At 30.2% G+C, this 27,338-nt stretch overlaps 3 protein-coding genes across 3 annotated transcripts; 1 reads left to right on the plus strand and 2 right to left on the minus strand.

Moving 5' to 3' along the window:
- Positions 1-2,539: 2,539 nt before the first annotated feature.
- LOC108341439 (cytochrome b561 and DOMON domain-containing protein At5g47530) lies at positions 2,540-7,459 on the plus strand. The gene is made up of 4 exons (XM_052879580.1): positions 2,540-2,580; positions 6,321-6,606; positions 6,688-6,849; positions 6,923-7,459. The coding sequence occupies exons 1-4, from the start codon at positions 2,540-2,542 to the stop codon at positions 7,457-7,459; spliced, it is 1,026 nt and encodes a 341-aa protein (XP_052735540.1).
- Positions 7,460-14,824: 7,365 nt separating this feature from the next.
- LOC108342254 (uncharacterized) lies at positions 14,825-17,979 on the minus strand. The gene is made up of 4 exons (XM_017580001.2): positions 17,634-17,979; positions 16,690-16,885; positions 15,414-16,091; positions 14,825-15,253 (listed from the first exon to the last, which is right to left on the minus strand). The coding sequence occupies exons 1-4, from the start codon at positions 17,789-17,791 to the stop codon at positions 15,062-15,064; spliced, it is 1,224 nt and encodes a 407-aa protein (XP_017435490.1). The 5' UTR covers positions 17,792-17,979; the 3' UTR covers positions 14,825-15,061.
- A 5,312-nt stretch (positions 17,980-23,291) lies between these two features.
- Positions 23,292-26,296, minus strand: LOC108342015 (50S ribosomal protein L19-2, chloroplastic). The gene is made up of 5 exons (XM_017579714.2): positions 26,133-26,296; positions 24,773-25,027; positions 24,603-24,689; positions 24,375-24,508; positions 23,292-23,631 (listed from the first exon to the last, which is right to left on the minus strand). The coding sequence occupies exons 1-5, from the start codon at positions 26,262-26,264 to the stop codon at positions 23,529-23,531; spliced, it is 711 nt and encodes a 236-aa protein (XP_017435203.1). The 5' UTR covers positions 26,265-26,296; the 3' UTR covers positions 23,292-23,528.
- Between the last annotated feature and the right edge of the window lie 1,042 nt (positions 26,297-27,338).

The raw sequence follows: 27,338 nt of genomic DNA on the forward strand, positions 1-27,338 counted from the left end.
ATGAAAAAAATCTGGTATTCCATAGAAGATCCAAATACATTGATATTAGATTTCAATAGATTTTGGAGTTGGTTGAGGAGAAGAAAGTGACAATCAAATATTGTCCAATTGCATAACAGGTTGTGCATATTTTCAATAAGGCAAGTTGAGTTATTTTACAAATCGAATAAAATGTTTGACATGATAGAATTTAAGCCTCATTAAATAAGAAAATGATAGAAAACAATATAATTTTACCAAGTCTAACATATATCAAGTCACCTTATTTTTCTCAAATATTTATTGTTGGTGAGTTTTCTCTCCATTTATCATATTTTCTTTATTTGCATATTCTTATTGCTTGTTAATTTAATATTCTACTAATATCATAGTATGTATGTGTGAGGATATTAGGATGACCTCATATGAATTTGTTAGTATTATGTAAGTGAATCTATGATGTAATAAATATCATTTTCTTTCAATAGTACTTTAAGTTACAAAAATTAAAATATCAGGCAATAAGAATCGAGGTGAAAGGTTTGTCAAAAAAAATAAATAAATAAAGGAAAAACTCTACTGCTTCGGTTACCTATGAACCAAGAAAAAATCCTACTCCTTTCTATCTTGGTTTTGAACCAAAACAAAAAGTGGTAGACTTTTTATCTCGCCTGTATATGTCTCGGTTCAAGAACCGCTTCATATAGACAAAAATAACCACTGTCGTTTCCCTTTACTGCACTAGTGATCTATCTATCAATCAATCTATATATATATATATATATATATATATATATATATATATATATATATATATATATATATATATATTCTGATAACTACTAAATAACTACTAAATAACTAGTATCATATTTTGTTAAGACTAATATTAATTAAATACATATAAAAGTTTGAATTGGACGCCTTACATATCAAATACTAATTATAGAATTATATTCTTACCGTCAACACTAATTAACTACATATATAATTTCAATTCAAGCCATAACTTAACATGTAGAAAGTAATTCAAATTGAAAAAAAAATTGCCAGTGAGAAAAAAATGGGGTAAATAGGAGGACATATTCAAATGAGTAAAAAGAAAAAGACAATGATGATGAGAATTAACGAGTTGACAACATAATACAATAAGTAAAAAAAATGAATAATTTATTTTATAAAAGTCAATCAACATATAACAAATTTTGTACTTAAAATAAAATGTTTTTGAGCTAAATGAAGAAGAAAAATTCTTAAACAAACACAACATATGGGTGTGATTGTATTAATGTTGTTTTAATCTAATAACCACCTATGTTTTATAGTTAAAGAGTCTCTTCTTAATTTATGGATAGATAACCAAGTGTATATCATAAGAAAAATATGTGTTATATGCTTTCTTTTTTAAATAAGATATTTTTCTTTCTTTTATAATTAGGTTTAATTATGTATTTGGTCTTTCTTTTTTGTCCGTTGAGTTGATCCTTTAGTTTTTTTTTAGTCTCAAATTTGATTCCATTTATACAATTTGGTTATAATTTGTGAAAAATTGATAGTCTCAATTTGATTCCATTTATACAATTGGGTTATAATTTGTGAAAAATTGATGTAATTTAGTTCTTGCCATTAAATTTTTTAATACAACTCAATTTTTTTCATTAAAAATGATACTATAATTATGTATTACATCAACAAAACAATTACTAACAACTTCACTTTTGATCAAAAATCTTTTATCAATTTTAAAAAATTTAACAGAAAGAAAGGACCAAATGACATCAATTTTTCACAGATTAAGACCCAATTTCATCAATTTTCACAAATCAAAATCAAATTGAGACTAAAAAAACTTGATGACCAACTTGATACTTTTATTTTATGAAAACAAATACCAAATAAGTAATTAAACCATGTATTTAATGCATACGCAGTCTTTAGTGAAACCATCAAGTGAGATATATTCAATGTTACAAGTCATAATTTTGAAAATAATAATATAATAAAAAGTGTTTTGATTTTCATCATAAAATTTAAAAATTCAATACAATAATAAAATCCTTTAAATTTAGGACAAACATATAGAAAAAGAAAAAAATTATTTTATAGTAGGATAAAACTTTAAACAATAAAAAAAAGACATAAAAAGTAAATATCGATATCTATAGTCTATCTTTGTTGTTGACTAATGGTAGAATGTTCTTAAGAGTTTGTGGTCCTCTCGTTGCAAACTAAAATCCGTGTTATGACCTCGAAAGTTATAGTAATGGTAGCCAACAATATGATTATGCCAAAATAACTCTTCTTCCACACATTCTCAACATTCAAAATATCAAAATCTTTCAAAACATTCCATGTGGTTAAGGCAATAGTTGTGTAACCAACTACGTAACGAAACATGTTCCAAAATATTTTGTACTTGTGATCCTTCTTAGGCCCAAAAAATACAACAATACAAATTTGTGCAGATGCAAGACACATTAGAATGATTCCAAAGCATTGAAGAGGAGCATGATGAACCCCATAATGATTTCCAATATACAAACCAGTCCCAAACCCAACAATGGCAATAAAAAAGGCCAATGATTGGCATGCTCGATGCAGGTGAAACCAATTGTCTCATAAACTGTCAAACACCTTCAAGTGACGACCCATCATCACTCCAATAGGCATCATTATTCCATGAACCTGCATAATTTACAAGCTCAAAACACACTTCAATTTAAAATGGGTAAATATGAAAATACAAATTATTTCTCATTTCTCAACACGGTTCGTGAGTTCACATCTTTAGTGGCTTTAGAATCCTTGCTGGATATGAAATCAATGGTTCCATAGGATCGGGGATTAAAGATTGAGAAAGAGTGAGGCCTAAGGGCGCCATTGTCAGAAAAGACACCATCTTACCAAGCATGGTTCACCACATTTTTGTTGGATGGAAGTTGAAAACCTGCAAATATGATGATGCAACCATTTGTGTATGAAGTAGAAAGGCTATAAACTGAAAAACATGGATTACTCTCTTGTAGCATTGTAGCATAATTGGTTATCAACGTGTGTATGCTCGAATGGTGACATTTGATGTATGAACTACAATGAATGCTTGTGAACCCAACATGCCATTTAATGTAGGATTATTGGGCCAAGCAACCCAACTTGAATCCTTTGCATTGACTTTGTTGAATGCAACATCAACTATATACCTGATGAAGGATGATAATTTCAATGCAAGGAGAATTCAAGAACAGAAAAATCCTCACAATCTGTATAGTTAATGTTCTTTGAAAACCTATATGATTTCCATGATTGTGAGATGCTAGGAACACTGCTAGCAACTAAAAATGTTAACAATAAGAATATTATATTTTCAATCGATAATGATACTTTAACAACAATTTTTTGACAATATTTTAACACTATCTACGTGTATTTCTGTGATTGGTCCATGTTGGTGTTTATGATTATTACTATTGATTGTGAAGTAATTTTGGACCAATCACAGAATAACATGTAGATAATGTTAAAATGTTGTCAAAAAAATGTTGTCATAGTAGCATTATTCATTTTCAATTGAACTCATAATGGAAGAGAAAGAAAAAAAGTAGAGGAAGATAATCAATTGTTATCGTGTTAAATATTGGAGTCTACGTAAACAAAATTACACCTATAATTTAAATGGTTTTTGAAATAAGACATTGTTATCTTATATAACAATTTAAAATATCTTTTTAAAATAATTTTTATCTTTCTATCTTAAAAGATGGAAAATATATTCTTTTCAAACTAAAAAAAATCCTAATAACGTATTTTTTATCCAAAATATATTTTCATCAAATACAGAAAAAATAATGAGATTGTCATGCATATCATAAAATCAAAGTTAAGATAGTGTACTTCTTATTTTAAAATATATTTCATATTTTTATTTTATTATCTTTATGTTTGAAGAAGTAGGATTTAAAACCCATTAAAAAAATATCTTTATTAAAAAAAATCCAATAAAAATATCATTTTGAATTTAATTTAATTTTAAATTTCAATTATGGGAAAGATCTTGTTCTCAAATTTGATAGAGAGATCTTAAATAAAAATAATATAATTGAGAAAAAAAATGCACAGAGTCATCCATAAAAAGAAGTAAATGGACTTTAAAAAAGAAAACCTTCTTTAATTCTTCTATACTATCAAATGTAAAGAAAATCATGAATAATATAGATCAATACATTAACTAAACTATAGTCAATAGAAAATTTAAATTGATAATCTGAAATATCTCAATAGAATATAATAGTGGATGAAGTAAATCGGCGCTCATATATTCACTCTTCCAGATAATTAAAAATTTAATCGAAATATATAAATTGAAGGAGTTTTTTTCTAAAAGTTCAATTGGAGGAATATATATATATATATATATATATATATATATATATATATATATATATATATATAACAAAATCTTCTCTCCTCAATATTTCTTCTTTTAAGTTAATTTTTATTTAAGATCTTGTTTAATCCTGATACGTTTTGAGAATAAGATATTGTTCAAAATTACTTTTTGAGTTTTAAATCATATGTTTTCAAATGTAAAGATAATAAAAAAGAAGTATGAAAAATATTTTAAATTTAGAAATACAAGTTCTTAATTCTGATTTTAAGATATGCGAGATTAATATTTTATCTGTATTCAACGAAATATATTTTTAACAAAACAAGATTGTTTAAACATTTTATCTATTCAATATTTATAGATAAAAATATAAAAGTATGACATTAACGATATATTACAAGTTTATTTCTAATAACTTTAAAATAATTATGGATTTAAAGTTTTAATTCATTACAATTTAATTAATACAAATAAACTATTTTATACACATTATATATATATATATATATATATATATATATATATATATATATATTAAGGTATGCTAAATTTTTATTTAAGATATATATGTCAACTCTTTTCTTAATTCTCTAATTTCTAGTTGACATATAATTTATTTTATTTGGAGAAGATTATATTCGCTTCGACTTTTGTATAAATTTAATTAAAAACAAACTAATCTTTCAATTGTATAATATATTTTAGTAAAAATATATTTTTTATAAATTTTAATTAAATACAAACTAAAACATATTTTAGTAAAAATATTTTATTGAGTTTTAGATCTTAACTTTTTTTAAATATAAAAGAAAAATATCTCAAGATAAATGTTCTTTCAAAAAGATATCTTAAATGATAATTATCAAACTTATAAACCTATAAAATTATTTTTATGAATTTCAAATATTATCTTTACTAAATATAGAAAATAAATAAAATTAATTTCAACTTTTAAGATAAAAAAATAAAAAGATAAAAAGAAAATCTTTAGAAAAGATATTTTGAATGGTTAGATAATTTAATATATCTTTATTTATCAATCTTAAAAACCTATAAATACATGTGTAACCATTGTTTATTCACCCTCAAATATCTTTGGAAAATTTAAAGTTAATTGTTTTTCTCTCAGTTCTCAGTTCTTCTCCTTATGGCTTTTACTGCAAACACAATCTTCTTGTTCACATTGCTTGTTGTCATTGCTGTTCCTATCACTTCACAGTCATGCAACTTATACAGGTTTTTAAATAATATATTTTATCATGGGAATAACCATTTTTCTTTTTCTATTAGTATTGCATATGTTTAGGGTGAAAAGTATAATCTTTAAATCTTAGATTCATTATCGATCTAAGTTTATTATTAGATTAGCTATTAGCATTTGATATGACATTCCTAATATAGGTAGTTCATATGTTTGTCATTTGTTGAATCTTGTATTATCGTTTATATGCTTATATTAATTGCTTTTTTAAATGTATGTATATACATGATATGTGCTTATCACTTAATTGTAAAATTATTTTAATTTAGTTAAATTAAAGTATTTTATGTTGTATTGCAATTCCATCTAATTATATTAATAAAGGTGGTTCGAGTTTTGAGAATAATTCTTATGAATGGCTTCCTTTCAAAAAAATAATAGTTTTCTTGACAATTATAGTTGTCATCATTGTCCTTACCACTTCACATTGTTGTAATTTATATTGGGTTTGAAAAAAATCATCATTTATTATGTGAATGAAAATTTTCTTTTTCTTTTTTTTACTGCTATTTTTTTCTTATATTTGGTTGAAACGTATGCTTTTAAAATGTATAGCTACATTATTTTTTTAAATTATGAATTTAAATTTTAAAAATTTGAATTCACTACTATTCAAAACACTATCTTTTTCTTGTTGACATTTTAAGTAGTTATTATTGTCTCTAACATCTCACAATCATGCAATTCATACAGATTTTCAAAGAACATCAACTATGAAATTTGTGAGGATCTTCCGATTCTTGAATCCTCGTTACATTGGAATTATCATCCTGCATCAGGTGTAGTCAATGTTGCATTCAACAAGGCCAACGCAAAGAATTCAACTTGGGTTGCATGGGCCATTAATCCTACCTCAAAGGGCATGTTGGGTTCACAATCATTCATCGCAGTTCATAAATCAAATGGCACCATAAGAGCATACACATCTCCAATAACCAGTTATACGACAATGCTACAAGAGGGTAATCTTAGTTTTTCAGTTTATAGCTTTTCTGCTTCATACACAAATGGTCGTGTCATCATTTTTGCAAGTTTTCAACTTCCATCCAACAAGACTTAGGTGAACCATGCATGGCAAGAGGGTGTGGTTTCTGATGATGGCACCCTCAGACCTCACTCTTTCTCACCCTCTAATCTTCAGTCCTATGGAACCATTGACTTCATATCTGGCAAGGTTTCTAAAGCCACTGAAGATGTGAACTCACGAACCATGTTGAGAAACGTAAGAAATAATTTTTATTTTCATATTTATCCATTTTAAGTTGACGTGTATTTTGAGCTTATGAATTATGCAGGTTCATGGAATTTTGAATACCGTGAGTTGGGGAATAATGATGCCAATTGGAGTGACGATGGGTCGTTACTTGAAGGTGTTTGATGGTTTAGGAGACACTTGGTTTCACTTGCATCGAGCATTTCAATCACTAGCCTTCTTGATCGCCATTGCTGGGTTTGGAAGTGGTTTGTATATTGGAAATCACTATGGGGTTCATCATGCTCCTCATCGATGCATTGGAATCACTTTAATGTATCTTGCATCTGCACAAGTTTGTGTTGCTGTGTTTTTTAGACCCAAGAAAGCTCACAAGTATAGAATATTTTGGAACATTTTTCATTACATAGTTGATCACGTAACTATTGTCTTGGCCATATGGAATGTGTTAAAAGGTTTTTCCATTTTGAATTATCACAATGGATGGAAGAAGAAGTATTTGGGCATAATCATATCACTGGCTGCCATTGCTGTCATTTTGGAGGTCATAACATGGATTTGGGTTTGCAACAAGAAGACCAAGAACTCTCAAAACCATGTTACTATTAGTCAGACATAGACTATATCATTGTTTACTTTTTCATGCTTTTCTTTTTTTCTCTTAAAGCTTCATTATACTATAAAATACTATTTCTTTCATTAATGAATTTTTCAAGTTATTAAATCTAAGCCTTTTATGTCATTTTCTACGTTTCATTATTGTTTTGGATTCTCTAAGAATTATGGTAAGAATCAAATCACTTTTTACTATTTTATTTTTTTAATTACCATATCGTATCCCATGTAATAATATATCTAACTTTTTTTTGTTGAGTTTCAATAAATGCTACATAGTAATTACAAAATAAACATATCACGTGTTTTTATTTTCTTTCTTTTATATGAATATGGTTATCTGTTGATAAATTGATAAGGATCTCTTTATTTATGGAGCATAAAGTTGTAGGTATTCAATTATAGCAACATTAATAAAATGATTTTACGTGTTTAAGAAATGTTCTACTTCATTCAACTAAACATTTTAGGTTATAAAATAGATCATGTCGGTTGATTTACCTTTATTAATTGATTTTTTTACTTATTTATATATTTTTTACTCATTTTAATTATCATTATCATTGTTTCCTTTTTTATACTTATTTAATTAATGTCATCCTATTTTCTCTTTTTTATTGGCAATACTTTTTTTCCTGTGAATTTGAATCATATTTTATATTTATGTAAAATATAATACGTTAAATTGAAAGTAATTGTATAACTAGTAATTAAGAAAATAATATGATATAATATTGTATAAATGAGTGATTTTTATGATGAATTGATTTTGATCTAAAGTTCATACAAGATGATACACAAACTAATTTCAAGTCATGTGTATGCTATTCTACTTTTTTTTTTCTCATTATGACTGTATTTGTGAAGACATAATTTTTTTTAGAGTTAGGTAAGAAAATTTAAAGAATAAATGAAAAATGATAAATATAAAAACAAACAATTTTATTCTTCATTTATTTTAATTAATTTTTCTCTAAAATTTTAGAGTTTTTCGTCTTATCCTTATTTTTGTGTTTTTACGATAGTATACACCTTTAAATTGTTTTACCATTAATGTGTATACATATATATATATATATATATATATATATATATATATACATATATATATATATATATATATATATATATATATATATATATATATATATACATATATATATATATATACATATATATACATATATATATATATATATATATATATATACATATATATATACATATATATATACATATACATATATATATATACATATATATATATACATATATATATATATATATATATACATATATATATATATATACATATATATATACATATATATATATATATACATATATATATATATATATATACATATATATATATATATACATATATATATATATACATATATATATATATATATATATACATATATATATATATACATATATATATATATATATATATACATATATATATATATACATATATATATACATATATATATATACATATATATATATATATATATATATATATATATATATATATATATGGGTTTGCTAACTCATACTTGTTTTTTAGTTGGTACATTTTAGCAATGTGTATTAAATTTTAGCAGACAAAAATACTCTTATTTTTCTCTGTCATCTTATGGTAACCCAACTGAAAAAAATTAGAAACATTGTCTCTTAAACAATCTTACAAAAAATGATTTTATAATGAGTTTTCATTTTATAATTTTTGTCTTATCTAATTTTATCCAATTTTCACAAGCATAAAGGAATTGATAATTGACCTGGAAAAAATCAAAAATACTCGTTAAACAATTTCTTACAAAAAAATGATTTTATAATGATTTTTCATTTTATAATTTTGTCTTATCTAATTTTATCTAATTTTCACAAGCATAATGACATCAAAGAAATTGGTAATTGGCCTGGAAAAAATCAGAAACACTCAGTTTGTAAGGACCGGTATTTTAGGAGTAGTGGGGACACGGTGGTCACCCACCTTTTTCATTATTGGGGTACAATTATTGGAGGTGCTGATTTCAAGAAGCTTAGCAAGGTGAGGGTTTTCATTTTTGGCATGTGAGAGGAAGAGAGAGCAGCCAGAGGGAAGGAACTCTTCTCCCGTTTCCAACCGTCCAAAAAGCACCCAAGGGAAGCAATTCCAATTTTAGAAGAGGTGAGAGGAAGGCTAGGAGGAAGCAACAATCAGAAAGAGAAAGGGAGAAAGAAAAAGAGAAAAAGGGAACCAGAGGAGAAGGGGGATTCCACTGGAGAAGGATCGGAGGAAGAACCTGTGGGGGAAGATCAAGTTCTTGAAGGAAGTCTTCAAGAGGTAAGGGGAGTTAGATCTTTTGTTTGATTGTTGATTCATATTGTATTAATGCAAATATGGAATTTGGGGATGAATATTGGGTTTCTGGGTTTTGGGTTTCTGGATTTCGCAATTCTGCAGAATTCTGCAAAAAGCGCGTACGTCCAATTTTGATGAGTCAAAATTGGACGTTCGTCCAAGTTGCTCGACTAATTAGTGGTCGGCAGTAATAGGTTGAGCGTTCGGTTATGGTGTTCTAAGGTAACGAGCGTTCACGTTCGTCCTTGTTTGTAATTTAGACGTTCGTCCTTAATATAGTGAGCGTTCGTCCATAAGTGTTATAGTGAGCGTTCGTCCATAAGTGTTATAGTGAGCGTTCGTCCATAGTGTTATATTAAACGTTCGTCCTTCTTTCTCAGTTTACCGTTCGGTCGAAGACATGTGTTCGGTTAAGTGTGGTTCAGTGAGGATGGTAGACGTTCGTCCGACTTTGGTAGTCTAGGCTGGTGAACCTGAGCGTTCGGTCTTGAATTGATTGGTTGCAATTTTGAGCGTCCGGTCATGGTGAAATAGTGATCGTTGGTGTTCGTCCCTAAATTGGTATTCTCAGGAAGTGATATTAAACGTTCGGCCTCGGTAGGGTTGTGAGGGGAGCGTTCTTACTTGGTATTGTTGTGAGTATGAGCGTTCGGCCGTGAGTTAGTGTTCTTAGGTTTCAATCGCTGAGCGTTCGTCCAAACAGTGATCGATCCAATATTTTATTCGGTCTTAGCATTCGGTCTAATAGTGTTCAACTCAGGTGTTGGGTTTAGTGTACGGCCAACTAGTGTTTAATACAAAATGGTGTTCGATGTTCTCAGCGCTCGGCCTAGGATTCGATAACGTTCGTTCTTATAGTATTCAGGAATTAGCGTTCGACAGAGAGCGTTCGGCCTTAAACTTTGGGTCTCGAACGATCGGTTTTTGAGTATACGTGAGCGTTCTGTAGATCGCGTTCGCCAGATAGCATGCGTCAGATAGCGTTCGACCAAATAGTGTTCGGACTTGATCTTTGAGCGCTCGGTCAAACAGTGTTAATTCAATAGGGTATTCGATGGTTTAGCGTTCGGCCTGTTGGTAAATAGCGTTCGTCCTAAGTATCAATTTCAGCGTTCGGCCTAATAGTGTGTTCGGTGAAATAGCGTTCGGTCTGTTGGTAAATAGCGTTCGGCCTAAGTATCAATCTTAGCGTTCGGCCTAATAGTGTGATCGTGAAATAGCGTTCGGCCTGTTGGTAAATAGTGTCCGTCCTAAGTATCAATCTCAGCGTTCGGCCATGTGGTGTGCAATTTAATATGTACTCTGATTTAGCGTTCGGCCTGATAGTGTAGGATTTGATAACGTTCGTCCAAACAGTGTTCGGCCTGGTGTTTGTTAATTTGCGTTCGTCCAATGGTGTTAGGTGTATAGCGTTCGTCCAATGGTGTTAGGTGTATAGCGTTCGTCCAATGGTGTTCGGTGAATAGTGTTCGTTCAAATAGTGTTTTGCAAATGGTGATGGATTCTAAGTTCACTGGTTCTGGGTTGAATTAAATGTGTAAAATGTTTGGAAGGTATGGTATGACGTGATTTATGTGGAATGTATATGTTTGGAACATGTGATGTGATGTATGTGAAAAGTATGTGAATGAATGAGGTATGTTGGATTTACTGTGATAATATGGGGGTATCTGGTTATTCATGACTTGGGTTAAGGTTCAAAGTAAAAATATGATTCATGAACGTAATTCCATGATCCTCAAGGAGAGGATACATGGTGGTGTTTTGGGGTTGTATAGAATGATTACATGGTAGCTCAGTTTTGGGGGTCATCCTGAAACTCCAATGGTCTTTCTTCTCATGTAGAGAGGATTGAACCATGTGGTGAGGAGTAGCAGGAGGTCCTAGTCTTGGGTGCTTCCATATGATCCAAGGTGAGTGATAACGGATTAACCTCGTGACTGTGGCCGGGCGGTAGTGCCCAAAGTTCCACCGGGCGGTAGTGCCCAAAGTTCCACCAGGCGGTAGTGCTAGAGCGGTAGTGCTCAAGTTCCATAAAGCCACCACGAGTGCAAGACCCGCCATAGCTCGGTAATCATTCTAGTCCGGACGAGTCGGGGTATAAAGTAACAAGTCTTGAGATGTCAATTTACCATGTTTGGATGACTTTTGCATGTTGTGTGAATGGGTGGAATTGTGGTTTAATGAATATGCTCTACTTGTTCTTTTATACGAATCTAAGTATGATAACATGAATTAATTGTACTATATGTATAACATGCTTTTTATACCTAGCTCACCCTTGCATTGTTTTATGTTGTGTGCTGTTTGGGTATGTTTCTTTGGCGATGATCATCCACTTGGATGGGAGCAGATGTTGTCGCGGAGTTTTCCTTGGAGCAAGAATTGGAGGTTGCTGATATTGCGGAGTAGTCTTCTTAGGAATTTTCCTGATTGAACACTTGTAGTGTTTAATCCTTTCATCTGTTCATGTTTAAATTTTTACTCCTTTTATTTGGATGACTGTAATTTCATATTTAATTACACGTCATACTCCGACTGTTCTCTATATTTGGATGTTAACGTCCTTATTATATAATATTGATTATTATATAATCGGGATGTTACACAGTTGTTAAACAATTTCTTACTAAAAAAAATGATTTTATAATGAGTTTTCATTTTATTGTCGTATATAATTTTATCTAATTTTCACAAGCAAAATGACATCCGAAGGAATTGGTAATTGGCCTGGAGGGTTTTTTTTAGAGATGATGATTCAACATATGCAGATGATAAAATTAGAGAGGTCAGTGAAGATGATGAAATTGAAGAGATCTTGAATGAACCTTTGCCTGAAAGTGAATATGTCAATAACTTAATTCTTTACAAAGGCAAATTGTTTAACGGCAAGTGTTTATGATTTTTTCAATTGGGGCTACGTTAAGGATGACAGATAAAAGGTTGGAGTGAGAGAGATGAAAGAGAAAGGGTTGAGAGGAACAAGGTGAGTAAGGGTTTAGGTTTATTTTTTTTAGTTTTGAGAATGAAAATTATTAAAATACCCTTAACCTTAAAAGTTGGAATCCATGATATATAAGGGTATTTTTGTGTACTAAAACCCGATACACATGACTAAAATGTACCAACTTAAAAAACAAACATACACACATTACTAAATCCCATATATATATATATATATAACTTTCATTTATTGAGTATCTCTCCATAATAAATTACGATAAATTAAAATTTTTAACCACTAAATCTTAAATAACTCTAATTTTGTGATCAAATATATCATGTATGATTAATCTACATTTAAATACAACCTAACCCAACTTACCACAAAAAAAATACACAAAAATTAATTTTTAACTACTTTAGATGAATTTTACAAAATATTAAAAAAAACGCGTTGGAAGCAGAGTAGACAATATGTATAATGAAACAGAAAAAAAAGAAAAAGAAATTAGGGAAGAAGACAAACATTTAAGAAGGAAGGGAAGCTTACTAAATTTTTGGCATGACATGTTTTCTTGATATTAATGATGTATTTGTGTATTGTGGGGATAAAGTTAAAACAGGCTTCTCCGATTGGAGTTAGGTGGATTTTTATTGGATAAAGCCGAGAAGGAATTGGCAAATTCTTTTTTAAGGATTTGGTGTTTTGGTTTTTTAGGTTTTGGCATTAAAGAAGTTTGCGGCTTATAAGTTTTGGTATTAAGTGTTAAACCATCTTTTTAAAAAAAAATAATAATAACAAATACATGTTCCTGGAATAAAACTTTGATTTTAACTAACAACACTAAAATTATACGACTTTCCATAAAACATAGAAACAAAATAAATCTATAATTTAATTTAAAAATAAAATACAATTTTAAAAATAATTTGACGATCAAAAAATATATTTAATCTATTTAATAATCATGAAGTGCGTCTAAATTTAAATTGTATTTAGTCCCAAATTAAATATAATATTACATCTTATTTCTAGAGGATTAAATTAAATTAAAATTTTAAATAATCACTGTAATACAACAATACCATTGCCACAGCCCATACCACTTGACACTACCAAAATTTATGGTATTTATGTTTTTTTAAAATAAAAAATATAAAAAATTACGGATTAATACGTGATATGTACAATGACAAAATTAAAATTTTTTTAAAATTAAAAAACCAAATTAAACCAAAAAATAATAAGAAAATCAAAAAAATGAACCAACTATTCAAACCTATTTAATGACATATTTTCAACCGCGCAAGACAATTTTTTTTATCAGCAACAGCACAAACACATATATGTTCACACTCTTGTTTAACATGGAGTAGTATATAATAGAACTGGTGAACGGGTAATTCAAAGTTAGAATCAATAAGGATGGGATAGCTGCAGGGGAGATTTTCAAATAATCACCCTGAAGCCTCATTAAAGATATGTTAGCGAGTGGCTCAAGAACACATAATAATCTTGCTATTGCTCATGTTTGTTTTGCCACATCTACCATTATCCCTCGTGATTTTTTATAGTGACAGAGGCAACCTCCATCAGAAACCAGAAATGAATTCGAGTCATTTCTTTCAGATAATTTCTGTGCCATTGATGAAAAATACAAGGTCTTGATCATTATTCATACAGTCACTTGCTTGCCTTTGACTCTGTGAAGTACCAGATTTTCCCCTATATATTGATATTGTAAGAGCCATTGCAACTACAGTGCTACAGCCAAGGGAGAAGGGGGATGTTCTATAAGGGTGCTTCCTTTTTTTATTACAATTTGTTAGACTCTTCGTAATGAATTCTGTGCACCTATATTTGGAGCATTGTACGGTGTTGGACTGTAGTTATTAATTTAAGCGAGTTTATATATGATCATGAATTATGTCAACTGTTAAAACTTGGATTATTTTGTGCGTGTTCATTTTTTATTGCTATTTTTCTTTGGATCTCCCTGTTTGAAAAGTACTAACATGTATGAACATAACACGAATCGCGAGATCTAAGACTAGAACACAGAAAGCACCTGATCAATTGTAAATGCCTTCTCCTTCATTAAATCCCTCGTGACAGAGTTCAAAGATGTTTCTATCCCTTGTGAAATAATAATAGGAGCGTCGAGCTTAATGGGAAAAGATATGATCTAAATCTAGACTGGTGCATAGAAAAATAAGAAACCAACGATAAATAATTAGGTGGAGCAGGTTTGTGAAGACTAAAACCAAAAATTAATCAAAAACCATTGAGCAAATTACACAGTTCTGCTATGTACCAACGTTAGGTGCCAGGGTTGACACTGGTGGACCACGAGAGTATCTCCATTGATCACAGGCATAGCACTTATCCAACTTCACATTGTTCTCCAACGTACAGAATTTGCAAGACCAAGTGTTGTACTTGGTACTAACATCTTTTGGCTGGTGAGTGCCGCACAACTCACAAATGGGAGCCAATTTCTGCAATGATCCACATCATTCACACATATTAGAAAAGTCGTTATTTTTTAATGCCAGAAATAGGTAGTGCTAATTATATATATTTAGAAGAATGAATGAAAATAATATACTTTCTAACTACAGAAAAAAACAATGTCCGCAAAAATATTTGGATACTTACGTTGTTCAATAGAGTGCACATCGTACATTCCCACATTCTAGATTCATCAGAACGAAATGTTCTACTATCACCAGATACGGACACACTTGATAAATTTGCCGAACTAGGTCCTTCATGAAAATTGGATTGAGAATGTGAAATGGTTTCAGACCCACAGCATCTTCGTTTAGATCCCGTTTTTGGTGTGTCCATAGTCAAATCTATTAATTCAGAACTACTAGATGATGAGCCAACAAGTAAACTTGAAGAGGTATCCTGACTTCTTTTTCGAGATAACAGCTTTGATGGTAGAGTAGAATTGTCTGTTAGTCTTGAGGTTCCCACATTTTCCCCCTTATGCACAATGTTCTCAGCATCATCATAGTCACCGTCTTCCTGATCCAAATGTGCGGAAGATTGAGAACCACACCATATTTCATCCTGCAATCTCTGTTCTGCAGCCATTGCAGCAGCTTGTGCTGGACTAAGGGCTTTCATTATAATACTATCTCCACCAATACGTTTTGGTCCAGATGGAAGAAGAGATCCCAATCGTGATCTCTTTTCTGCAGCTTCCAGAGCAGTTTTACGGAGGGATGGAAGTGGAGGTTGCCGGGAATAACCACCTAAACGCCTTCCTGGAAGGTCAAACCCCTGTCCTGCACCAGTTATTCCCTTAGCCATCAACTCTTCACATTCCTGTGCACGATTAACAACATGTATATATGAAGGACGCTCATAAAATTAATAACTTGCTATTAAGAATTCACAGCGGTAAACGAGTATTTAGAACAATCATAAGCATGAGTTATCCAACTATTCCTCTAATAAAAATTTCTCCACTTTAAAATATATTTTATTGAAAAGTGAACATAATTTATAAAAAGAGGATGTTAAATGGAGAGAATTCTGCAAATGTCTATATTGTTAGAAACCTTCCGTTTCTAGCATGACCAGCAGCTAAGGATAAGTTGCTGGGAAAATAAAATTCCTGCCTCCTATTACATTTCCTTTCATACTTATTTATTTACTCATTTGTGTTATTATATTTTTTTTGTCAGGGATCTTAGCTAATAAAAATGCTAAACAAATATACCTTCTCATCCTATGCTAATATCTTCCGGTATGGAAAGAAATGATAAACTTGAGGACTAAACCAGTAAAATATTAGCTAAAAGAATACACTTGAACGTAAATATGACAAATAAAGGTCACATAAAATCCAGAGAGTATTTCTAATGCAGGAAATCTAAAGAACATTTACAGATTATAACAATATCAGAGGAACAAGAAGAACCTTTCTAAGCTCATCCCAAAGCTTGTAGAAGTTGGCATTATGAGGGCCATGGGCATTATGGCAAAGCTCATGAAGCATCGTATCAAGAACTTCATTAAAAGGGTAGAAGTCCAAATCCCTGTTCGGCCTCCGTAACCGCAACTTCACATGTATACCAGCCCCAACATTCAACCCCAGGAGAGATGAATTTCCTGGGCTACAATCACAATAACCAGCCCCTTAGTCACTCCCCCCAAAATTAAAGGTGAACAGATGTAAATCAAGCCAAAATAAAAACCTATTCACCAAATGAAAAGCAATTTTCTCCTGTATAAGCAAAAGCATAACTCAAACTAAAAACTTTAAAAGAAATCAACAATCACAAAAACTGAAACATTCCTACTTCGAATCACAAAAAGCTGTTAATTTAATTACTTCCTACCAACATATCTTTGGTGATTAAAACAGTGTTATTTACTCCAAAAAGAAAACTCCACTCTTTCAAACGTCAATGCTCCATTTTACCTTAATTACCCATTAACAGAAAACTCAAAGGAAAAATGAAGTTTTTATATACGGTCAATAACAGGTATCATCCAGAGGAGGTAACAAATATCTTTCACCCGAAACTGTCGTCCTGGGTCCGAGTCTGATCACTGTAAGCAGAAAACTCTATACTGTCCATCCAAGTAACTTAAATAAAGAAAAACCTTAAGTTCCGGTTCTGCTTCTCTCCCATTATAATAGAAGTTTCACTTCAATAAGTTGCATAATCCATTGTTACAAATATTTACTACGGGGATTGTCGAGCTTAAACACCAATTATGATCGAAGAACAGCAAAAAAAAATACTGGCTGTAAGTTTTCTCCTTCAAGTAATTGAAACTGAATGGCATTGCACTCGTGAACAAACAAACAAACAAACAAATAAACCAATAAATAATGAAAATGGAAATTTGAAGTACCAAAATTCAGAGAGGAGCTTGACCCTCCATTTGTGTTTGCGCATGATGGGTTGGACCTGTTTAGCGATCTTCTCCAACATCTTCGTCGCTTCTTCTGTCGCGGGTTTCCTCTTCAGAGCTCTGATTTCCCATACCTTGTTGAGGTCGCCCACGTTCATCCTCCAAAACCCTATATCTCAAACTAAGCAAAATATACAGTAATTGAGAGAGAAGGAAGGGAATCGACGGTGAAAATTGAAGAATCTGAAAAGGACGATGATGGTTGGTGAACGATCGCAGAGAATTTGGTGTGAATGGAGAACAAAAAGGAGTGGAAACGACGACGCAATGAAAGGATTTAATTAACGCGCGAGTCTGGGCGGCATTTTGAATCTGTCACACGTGTGGCTGCCTCTTCTTTTTAGTTTATTTTTCGATAAATAATTATTGAATTTTACAATATTTTTAAATAAAATAAAAGAATATTTTTTTTCAATTCTTTTATAGAAATGCATAATCATTTATTAAAATTTAAGAAAAAAATATCTCAAAATATGTAATAGATTTAGTACATTTAAATATAATATTTATTGACAAGAATAACTTCAAAAGTATATTAAAATTTATTGGAAAAAACTCGTAAGACAATTTAGGATGTGAAAATAAGTGGATTTAGAATGAAATTTGTAAAAAATTGTGAATGATTTAACTAATATAATAGATAAAATATATTTAGTAGATAAAAATTGAAAGTTACCCAATTTTCTTATATGTAAATGTAATATAAAATTATTTTTGGATTAGTTAAAATTATGTTTTTAAAAATAAGGTTTATAAATAGTTTTGAAGAAAAAAGTAATATTGTAATAAATAAAAAATACAATGTATTTGGTATAAATTTATTGGCATGTTGAAATAATTTTCATTTTAATAATAAATTTTCAAAGCTTTATATTTAATTATTACTAATTAATTAATAATGTTTATTGTTGTGATTATGATTGCTCAAAAGAAAAGACCATTCATTGAAATATATTAGTTGAAATAGAACACCCTTTATAAATATTGGAAATCTTAGTATAGATATATTTAAAAATTTTCACATTACACATTTTATTAACATTGAACAAAGTTTATATTTCAAAACTTTAAAAATATATAATTCATTATTATTTTTTAATTATTTAATAACATTCTATAATAAAAAATTCTATTTAAATTATTTTCTTTATGCGAGTTTAAAAATTAGAAAATAGAACGTCTATTGAAATATTTTCGTGAAGGGAATAACTTTGATTAAAAAGAAAATAAAGAACGCTTGTAATTTTTACATTGATTATTTAGAACGTATTACATCGATCTTGTATCTGATAAAGATACTACTAATGTAATAAGTTTAAAACTTTATACATCGATTGTAGAACAACCTATGAATATATGACACTGAAGTGAAAAATAAAGGGCTCTCCATTCATCTCCCTTGCACATAGAAAGGCGGAATACTAACAAACAATAAATAAAGCCCTAAACCTGGTTACAAGTCCCCATTTGGTTATGGAAAGAAGAAAGCAAAGACCCACTTTCCTATCATTGGTGGCAACTTCTAGAATAAGAGAACAATCTTCCTACCATCTGTAGTGAGAACGTTAACGTGGGTGAGACAATGGGCGAGCAGAGGCGTGACCGAGAGAGGTAGTGAGCCTTAACTAGACCGAGTGAAGCGACGACGAGCTTCAATAAACTTCTTCCACGAATGTGATCGCGACGACAATGAGACATGATTTTGAAAATAGGTCATGAACTACAACAAGAGAAGATTCAAAACGCTTGGAAAACACAATGCATACAACGAGAACACTAAATAACCTTAAAATAGTGAGAATGAAAGAAAAAATGGATTGAAGAAAGCTTCACAATGTTGTCATGAAGTGAGGGAGAAATGAAGAAGACAAAACATGATAAGAGAAGTGCAAAATATATTTGTAGTGTAGGTATGAAAATAAGGGATACTACATCTTAATATTAACTGATGTAGTATCTTTTTTTAAATTATTTTTTAAATTGGAAATTGGTTGCATATATATTCTACAATTTTGTGTCCATAGTGGCCTAGTCTATGATGCCACAAATTAATATCAACACGTTCATAATAAAAAGCAGTTTTAGGAATGAAATCTTGGTCAGAAATGGAAAAGGACCACAAGTAATAGAGATCTTTCTAGACATTAACACATTCAATCATCTTCAAGGTAGACTTGTCCTATATCTGACACATCTTAGAGGAAAAGGTTAGGGTGTAGTTTATGTCCCTAGTTAAGCTTTGGACAGATATTAGGTTAAAAGAGAAATCAAAGATGTATAAGAGATTAAAGATAATAAAATCTTTTGAAAACTGAATGGTTCCTGCATGTTTGACAGTCATAATGGAGTTATTTGGCAGTTTAACAAATATGGGTTTGATCCTATGAAAAGTGACAAAGTGTTTTTTCTCATAGGTCACATTATCAGTAACCATAGTGTCTATAATCCAAGAAAATGTACCTAGTTTATCTTTTGTTGTGTTCCTCTGTATTTGACTAATGTTATGTGAAGGGTTATTAGTGTTTTTTCATCATCTTTAGCAATTTTTGCATATGTTATGGAGTAAAAGAACTGAAGACAGTGTTAGTGTTTATAGGTTATGCTTTTATAAGGGCAAAATCACTCTTGCAGATGTTGGTAGAGTTCCAAACATTTTGTCATCTTCTATCTTGATTGTTGTTGTCATTTTTTTTGTACCGCGGTGGGTAACCATGTTTAGAGTAGCATTCATCCACAGTGTGATTCATCTTGTGGTAGTAGAAGCATTGTTTCTCATAATTGGGATTTTTTCCTCTCCCTCTTTCTTGACCACGTGATCTAGCACCACGGCCTTGGGACCTTCAGGTTTGTTCTAGTTTTCACTAATTCTATTTATCAGCAGTGTTAGCTAGAATCTTGGTTTCAGTATTCTGATTGGTGATCTCGATACCTTGTTTTTCTTGCATTTCTTATTGCACAATGAGGGAGAATATACAATTGATGTTGGAAAGAGGATCCATTAGCAAGATTTGTGTTCTCACAGTATTATAGGTCTCATTTAGGCCCTTTAGAAAGAAAACAACATGTTCTATTTCTCAGAATTTGAGAGAGATTTTAGATAAATCACAACTACAAGGAATATCACAAGTACAACATGGTATGAGTCTAAGAAATTCTAATTCTTTCCAAAGAATCTTCAAATCAGTAAAATTTTTGACTTGCACTCCTTTCTCCTTGTTTAATTGAGTGAATATCTTGAAGTAAGTCATAAATCTTGAAGTAATCACTTTTTGATAACCTTTCTTTTAATTCATCTCATAATCTTTAGCATTTTCAACATATATGACCTTTCTACAATTTGTGAAGAAATGGTCTTTATAATCCAAGATAGAATCATCATTCTTCCTAAGCATCATATATCGGATCATTTCTTTTAGGTTTCTTGATTCCACTATATATGAATTTGATTTTGTTCTTAGAGAGAAGAACTCTCTTTATGTTTCTTCTCGAAGAAGAGTAATTAGTTTCATTCAGAACCTAAGAGATGAGAGTGAGGCCTAGATTTTTCCTAGGATGCAGGTAAAAGAGGTTGGAAGGATTGGGAGACTGGTCCATGGTCTCCATCATATTATTGTCCTAGCTTATATCTTACCTTCAAATTGTCTCACCTCAAGTGAGATTGAAAAACTCACTATCTTACCAATTTTCTTTTTTTCTTACTTTCAAATCGCATGAAACGAATACAAATGTGTCCTACAAATTTGCGCTTCACATTCCTTTCAAACAAAAAACATTCGCACAAGAGAGATATTATCAAAATAATTCCTAGAAATATAAACTCTATTAAACAATAGAAAAAAAAATCTCTACTAAATTAATTCCTAGGTAAATCAACTCATAAAAAAATATGATCCTATGTTTTTGTAAAATGTAACGAAATAGAGATATTGAAAGAGAAAAAAAGAAATAAAGAGCAATATGCAACAAATGAATGGAAATAAAATTTATTTTGTTGAAAATAAATAAAATTTGAAGACACGGTTTTTTAATAAAAAAAAACTGACAGTGAAATACAATAAATGTATTTTTAGGTATTTAATTTTACAAATTATATTATTATTTATTCATAATTACTAATTACTTATTTATCATCATTATACCAATTTATTTATTATTATTATTATAAAAAATTAAAAAACCAAAGAACATTATTACTAGTGCTGCCAAATTATGTTAGAACTCGTGGATCAATCCGACTCACTTAGAACCCGACTCACGCAGATTGAATCCATAGTGAGTTGGGTTGGCTCATCAACCCACCTAATTTAATTTAATTTTTTATTAATTTATGTTTCAAAATTATTAGTTAACACTTTTTTTATTGTGTTGTAGTTGGAAATGAAGAAAAATATATTTCTAAGAGAGAAAAGTATTATGAATTTATCTATTCAAAACTTTAATATTATAAAACAGATAAATAACACAAAAATGATCAAATTTTAGAAACTTATTTGTTTGCTTTTTGTGTTTGTTTTTGTATTACATTTAAATTGTTTGATACTTTTTTATTTTGAATTGTCTTTGAAATTTAACATTATTTTAGAAAAATTTATTTACATTTAAATTACAAAAAAAATTAATTTTTTTAAATATAAAAAAAATTATAATTAAGTAAACTAGTGAGTCAATCCGTTTAACCTACCAATCCATAATGGACCGAGTTAAATTCGAATATTTTTTATTCACTAATAAATAAACCGAAATGGTAAACAAAAAAGATTAGCCATTTTGACAATCCTAATTACAACCATTATTCAGGCATGAAGCACAAAAGAAAAAAGTTTTCATAATTTGTAATATATTTAAGTTATGTCTTGTAAAGAGTTTTGGCGTTTTTCTTTTTTCTGAATTTTAGTACTTCAAAGTTTCACTTTCATTATTTATTTTGTTTTTATTGATTTATTTAAGCAATGCCATCCACTTGTCTTTTGTATTTTTCTAAAGGAGAAAAGTATTACTGCTTTTGCTGTTTTCAAATTAAAAATTGCAGTTTTATAGCAACAATTGTTGAAATAAAAGTATGTATTAATATCTATGAACATTATCGAGGTGATACTATCTATACCTAAGTTTTGTCTTTATTTAAATTTAAATACTCAGTTTTAGAGTTCAGAGTTTGCTAGTGGAACACAGCTAAAAAAGATCGTCTCCTTTCAAAGATTGATGTAGCTCCAACAGAGGCACAAATCATTAAATTACCACAAATAATTAAATTACCCATAATACCCTTTTTTTCGCTTACTAAGTTTCTTTTTTCAAAGAACTATAGTTTAGAAACATATGCCTAAGTGTTTGCTTCACCAGAAAGTAGATTAGTAACCATTTGGTATGGATTGATAAAATTCTATAAGATAGTAACCAGACTGTAACTACCAATAAAAGGGGGGCCAACTGTTTTATCACAGCTTGAATGTTTCGATGCAAATGTGAAATTGGACAATTACATAATAATCAATCAAATCCCTGAAGCCTGCTGATCACAATTTCATCTTACGTCAAAAGGCAGCTAAAATACTAGCCCATTTTTCACAGATTTAACATAACAGGGGGAAACTTGCCTTCGATAAAACTTTAACTTCTTATTACTCGAGATAATACCCACCATTCAAAACGTGACAAGTTTTAAATCAGATAAAACTGATGGACCATATTCTTAGGTTGTAATAAGCCACATTGAAAAACAAAAAATCTAGTTGACGACATAACAGCAGCAAATAAATTAATACACATGTAAATGTAGATGCTAAGTATGAGAAATGAATCATAAAAAAATGTCCACCAAGATGAAGATTGACGTCAACCTTTAAGTGCGTTCATTCTGTCCCTCAGATAGTAGAGTTTAGCCCTTCTCACTTTCTTCTTGTCAAGCACCTTTATCTCCTTTATGTTAGGTGAATACCTATTATAGTTCACATATGGCATAAATTTCAGGCATTAAGCTTTATGTAATATGACTACAAGCACAACCAGCTGAAAATTAAAAAACCCCAACACAAAATCACATCAATTCCTCCTTCCCAACCCCACACAATAGTACATAAATCATATGGCAGACTGAAATGAGGATAAACAGAGGACCCTTTTAGTATAACAAACTCAAGAACTCATCCCAAACACAGAAAAACACCTCAAATTAAGCTCATGAAAGAGAACAAAAATTACAGTCTGAATGTACACTGAAGTAAAATAGACCACTTTTTCCCTAAAGATAATGCTTGGGGAAAATTACAGATTGAGCTGAAATTGAAAATCAAAATGTATATTCCAACAAGTCCTTTCCAAAAATCTAATTCTTCATTTGAATAAGTTTGGAAACAATCATGTTCACACTTTGTAGCTTATAAGAAAAGCAGTAAAATTGCGTTTTCCTTCCTTTTATTTTTTTTCTTAAAAAATTCATTAATCATCAATACTTTAGACATTTTAATTAAAAGATGGTAAACAACACAAATAACTGGGCCATAACTAGAATTTTAAATAATTATCACCACCTCAAATAATTATTTCTATAATCCTTTTATCTTTATGGTGAGTGAAGCAATTTAAATACACCGTCATCCAATGCCAAGATATGTGAAAAGATTATTTTACCAGTTCAAATAGAATGTATATATACTTAAAATATGGGAAGGTCATACTTACAGAGGGAATAGAGATTCAATCCCAACCCCAGCCACCTGCCTCCTAATTCTGAATGTAGTATTGAGTCCAGCATTACGCCTGGCAATAACAATGCCTTTTATAATAGAAATGCGCCTCTTATTCTCAGGTGATTCCTGTTACACCAGATGTTATTAAACACAAGATCATATCCCTATCACAAACAAACACGAAGAAAAAAAAATGAATAGAAAATAAAAACCTTCATACCACTTTGAGCTGCACAATATAACCAGGCTTTATGTCAGGTATCTCTCTTTGCCCTCTCACCTCCTCTACTGCTTCCTTGTCTAAAATCTAAAGGATATAAATACCAACCATTTTTACAAATGACAAAAAATGAATTTCTCATTAAAAAGCAATCCAGATCAGTCACATGCCTGCATAATATGCCGGCCAGTTTTGTCTAATCTCTTAAATTTGATACGAGGAGGAACTTCAGGTTCTGGCATCAAACTACCTTGAGAAGAAGAATCAACAGAAGGTGCCTCTGTTGACATATACCTGCTAGCTAAAGGTGGTGCGATCCCCCTAGAATTCTTAAATGGTCCCAGTTCAGAACTTCTCTGAACTGATGCTAAACCATAGCCACATTCAAATCTTGAGAATGCCCCAGTCTGAGGGGATTTCGTAATCTACAAAAGCAAGCACCCATAAGAGCTGATATCCCACATAACTTGTGCTAAAGTTAATCAGGTCACACTTTCAAAAAACTAAACTGAAACATAGAATTAGCTTGGACAATGATAAACTCCTCTATAAACACTTTTAGGAAAATAAAATAAGCATGTCCATAAGTTAAATTAGTTAGGCATAGGTTAAAAATTAGCTTTTGAAAAAGCTAACCTGAAAGAACTTCTACAAATTAGCCTCCTTAAGCTAATTTTCAGAATGAAGAAGCTTATTTAATTTTTCCTACTACTTTTATTCTCCTACATGAGTGACGTGGAGAAATTTATTCAAACAAACCCCAAATTAAACCCATTGACGAGCTCTTGATACTTTGTCATTTCAAATTCCTTTATTCATTCCACTCAATCATGCATAATTAACAAGAAAGAAACAAGAAAACTGAGAAGATCAAACTTTTAGTAAACATTATTATCTGCAAGTTAACAAATCTCCCAATCACAGTTCAAGATTATATCTTATTAATAGATCTTCTTTGTTACTTTATTTATATGTGCCAAATAACACACTTGAGATGAGATTTGGGATTCTACCGATAGAAACAAACACGGTACTAAAAGAGACAATTCTTGTAAAATACTATTCAGTGAATTAGAAACATGTCACACTTCCCGTCTCTATTCATTCTTTCTTTATGGGATTTTGATATATAAATTTATTTGACGATAAATCATGTATTTAATTTTAATTTCAATTTCAATATACATAAATTTAGGAGTATGTAGTATTCTTTATTAATTCTTATACCTTCAACCATTTAGCACCTAGCATGTAGCAGAGACCAACTAAACGACCGAAAATGGTAGCTTTTGGTGAGAGGATGACATCGTGCTTAATTATACGGGTAGAAATGAAAAAAAATGTAAGACAGGGATAAGCAATTGTCGGACTCATGAAGTACGATGATATGAGGACATATTTGGTAGTTATTTTATCAACCAACACGAGAAAATACACGGGTCTTCTTTGTTACTTTATTTATCATCATCACAACAACAAAATCAAGTATAAAAAAGTGTAAGGATATGAATGACACGAGGTGATGCTTACGGCGATCGGAGAAACATGAGAGGTGCATTTTGGGAGAGAGAACGACCGGGAAGATGCCGGAGCATGAAATTGCAGCGGAGATCGACGGAGAAATGGTCGGAGTAGAGATGATGAGAGCCTTCGAGAAGCCATAACCGAAACGCAGTGAGAGTGAAAGGGAAAAGCCCTTCGTTTAGGTTAGGGTTTATGGCTTGGACCATACGATATGGGTCGGGCGAATAAACCGGATTTTCGACCCGAACCGTATTATTTTAGTTAAAAAAATTCTATTAGTTTTTACTTTAATAATAGATTTCTGAAAATGTGATCCCTTCAAAATTTATTAAAATATTTAATGTAAGCCATAATAATAAAATCTATTTTAAAATATATATAAATAATTAAATTTAAAACATGATGAAACAATTAAAAAATTATAAAGATTTATTTAAAAGTTTATAAAAGATTAATTATAAACAACAGGTAAATTGATTTTTTAACATTACACTGTTCCAAAACTTAAATTCTTAAATTCAAAAGTATTGATTTATTTATTCAAGGTTTAATAATATTTTTTCTTAAAGATGGATTTGAGGAGAAATAAACGTATGAATTTGAAAATAAATTTTGTGTTGTTTGTTTTAAAAGATTTAAAAGCGAAAGTAAGTAATTTTGAAAATAAAATTTATAAAAAATTAAGTAATTTGTTTGACGTGATAAATGAATAAAAAATTTAATAGATTAAAAATAAATATTACAAATTATCTTTAATATTAAAACTAATATGAAATAATTTTGGATGAGTTAATTTTTTTTAAAAGAAAAACTGTTATTTAATAATTTTGAAAAAATAATAGTAATAAATAAAGAATACAATTTATTTAACATAAAAAATTGAATATTTAGATATTAATTATTCTAAAAGCTATTAGTTATGAAACATGAAACATGATTAATGATTATTGTTATGTTCCTCCTCAGTGGCTCTTGAAAAGAGGACCTTTGATCATAAGCTTCATCCTCATAGTTCCTTTTGTAGAAACTCCCCCATCTATTATACATGCAGACATCCCTCATGTGCCACCACTTTTTCTGCCTCATCCTCCGCCTACGGCGGGCTGCGCGTTCACTTCCAGACCTCTGGAAGAACCTTCCAACTCTGATGATAAACTCTATGCACGTGTCCACCCGAGACCCGTAAGCCATCTACAAAACTCAAATAATAGG

This window comes from Vigna angularis, chromosome 6 (assembly GCF_016808095.1).
Source record: "Vigna angularis cultivar LongXiaoDou No.4 chromosome 6, ASM1680809v1, whole genome shotgun sequence".
NCBI classification, from domain to species: domain Eukaryota; kingdom Viridiplantae; phylum Streptophyta; class Magnoliopsida; order Fabales; family Fabaceae; genus Vigna; species Vigna angularis.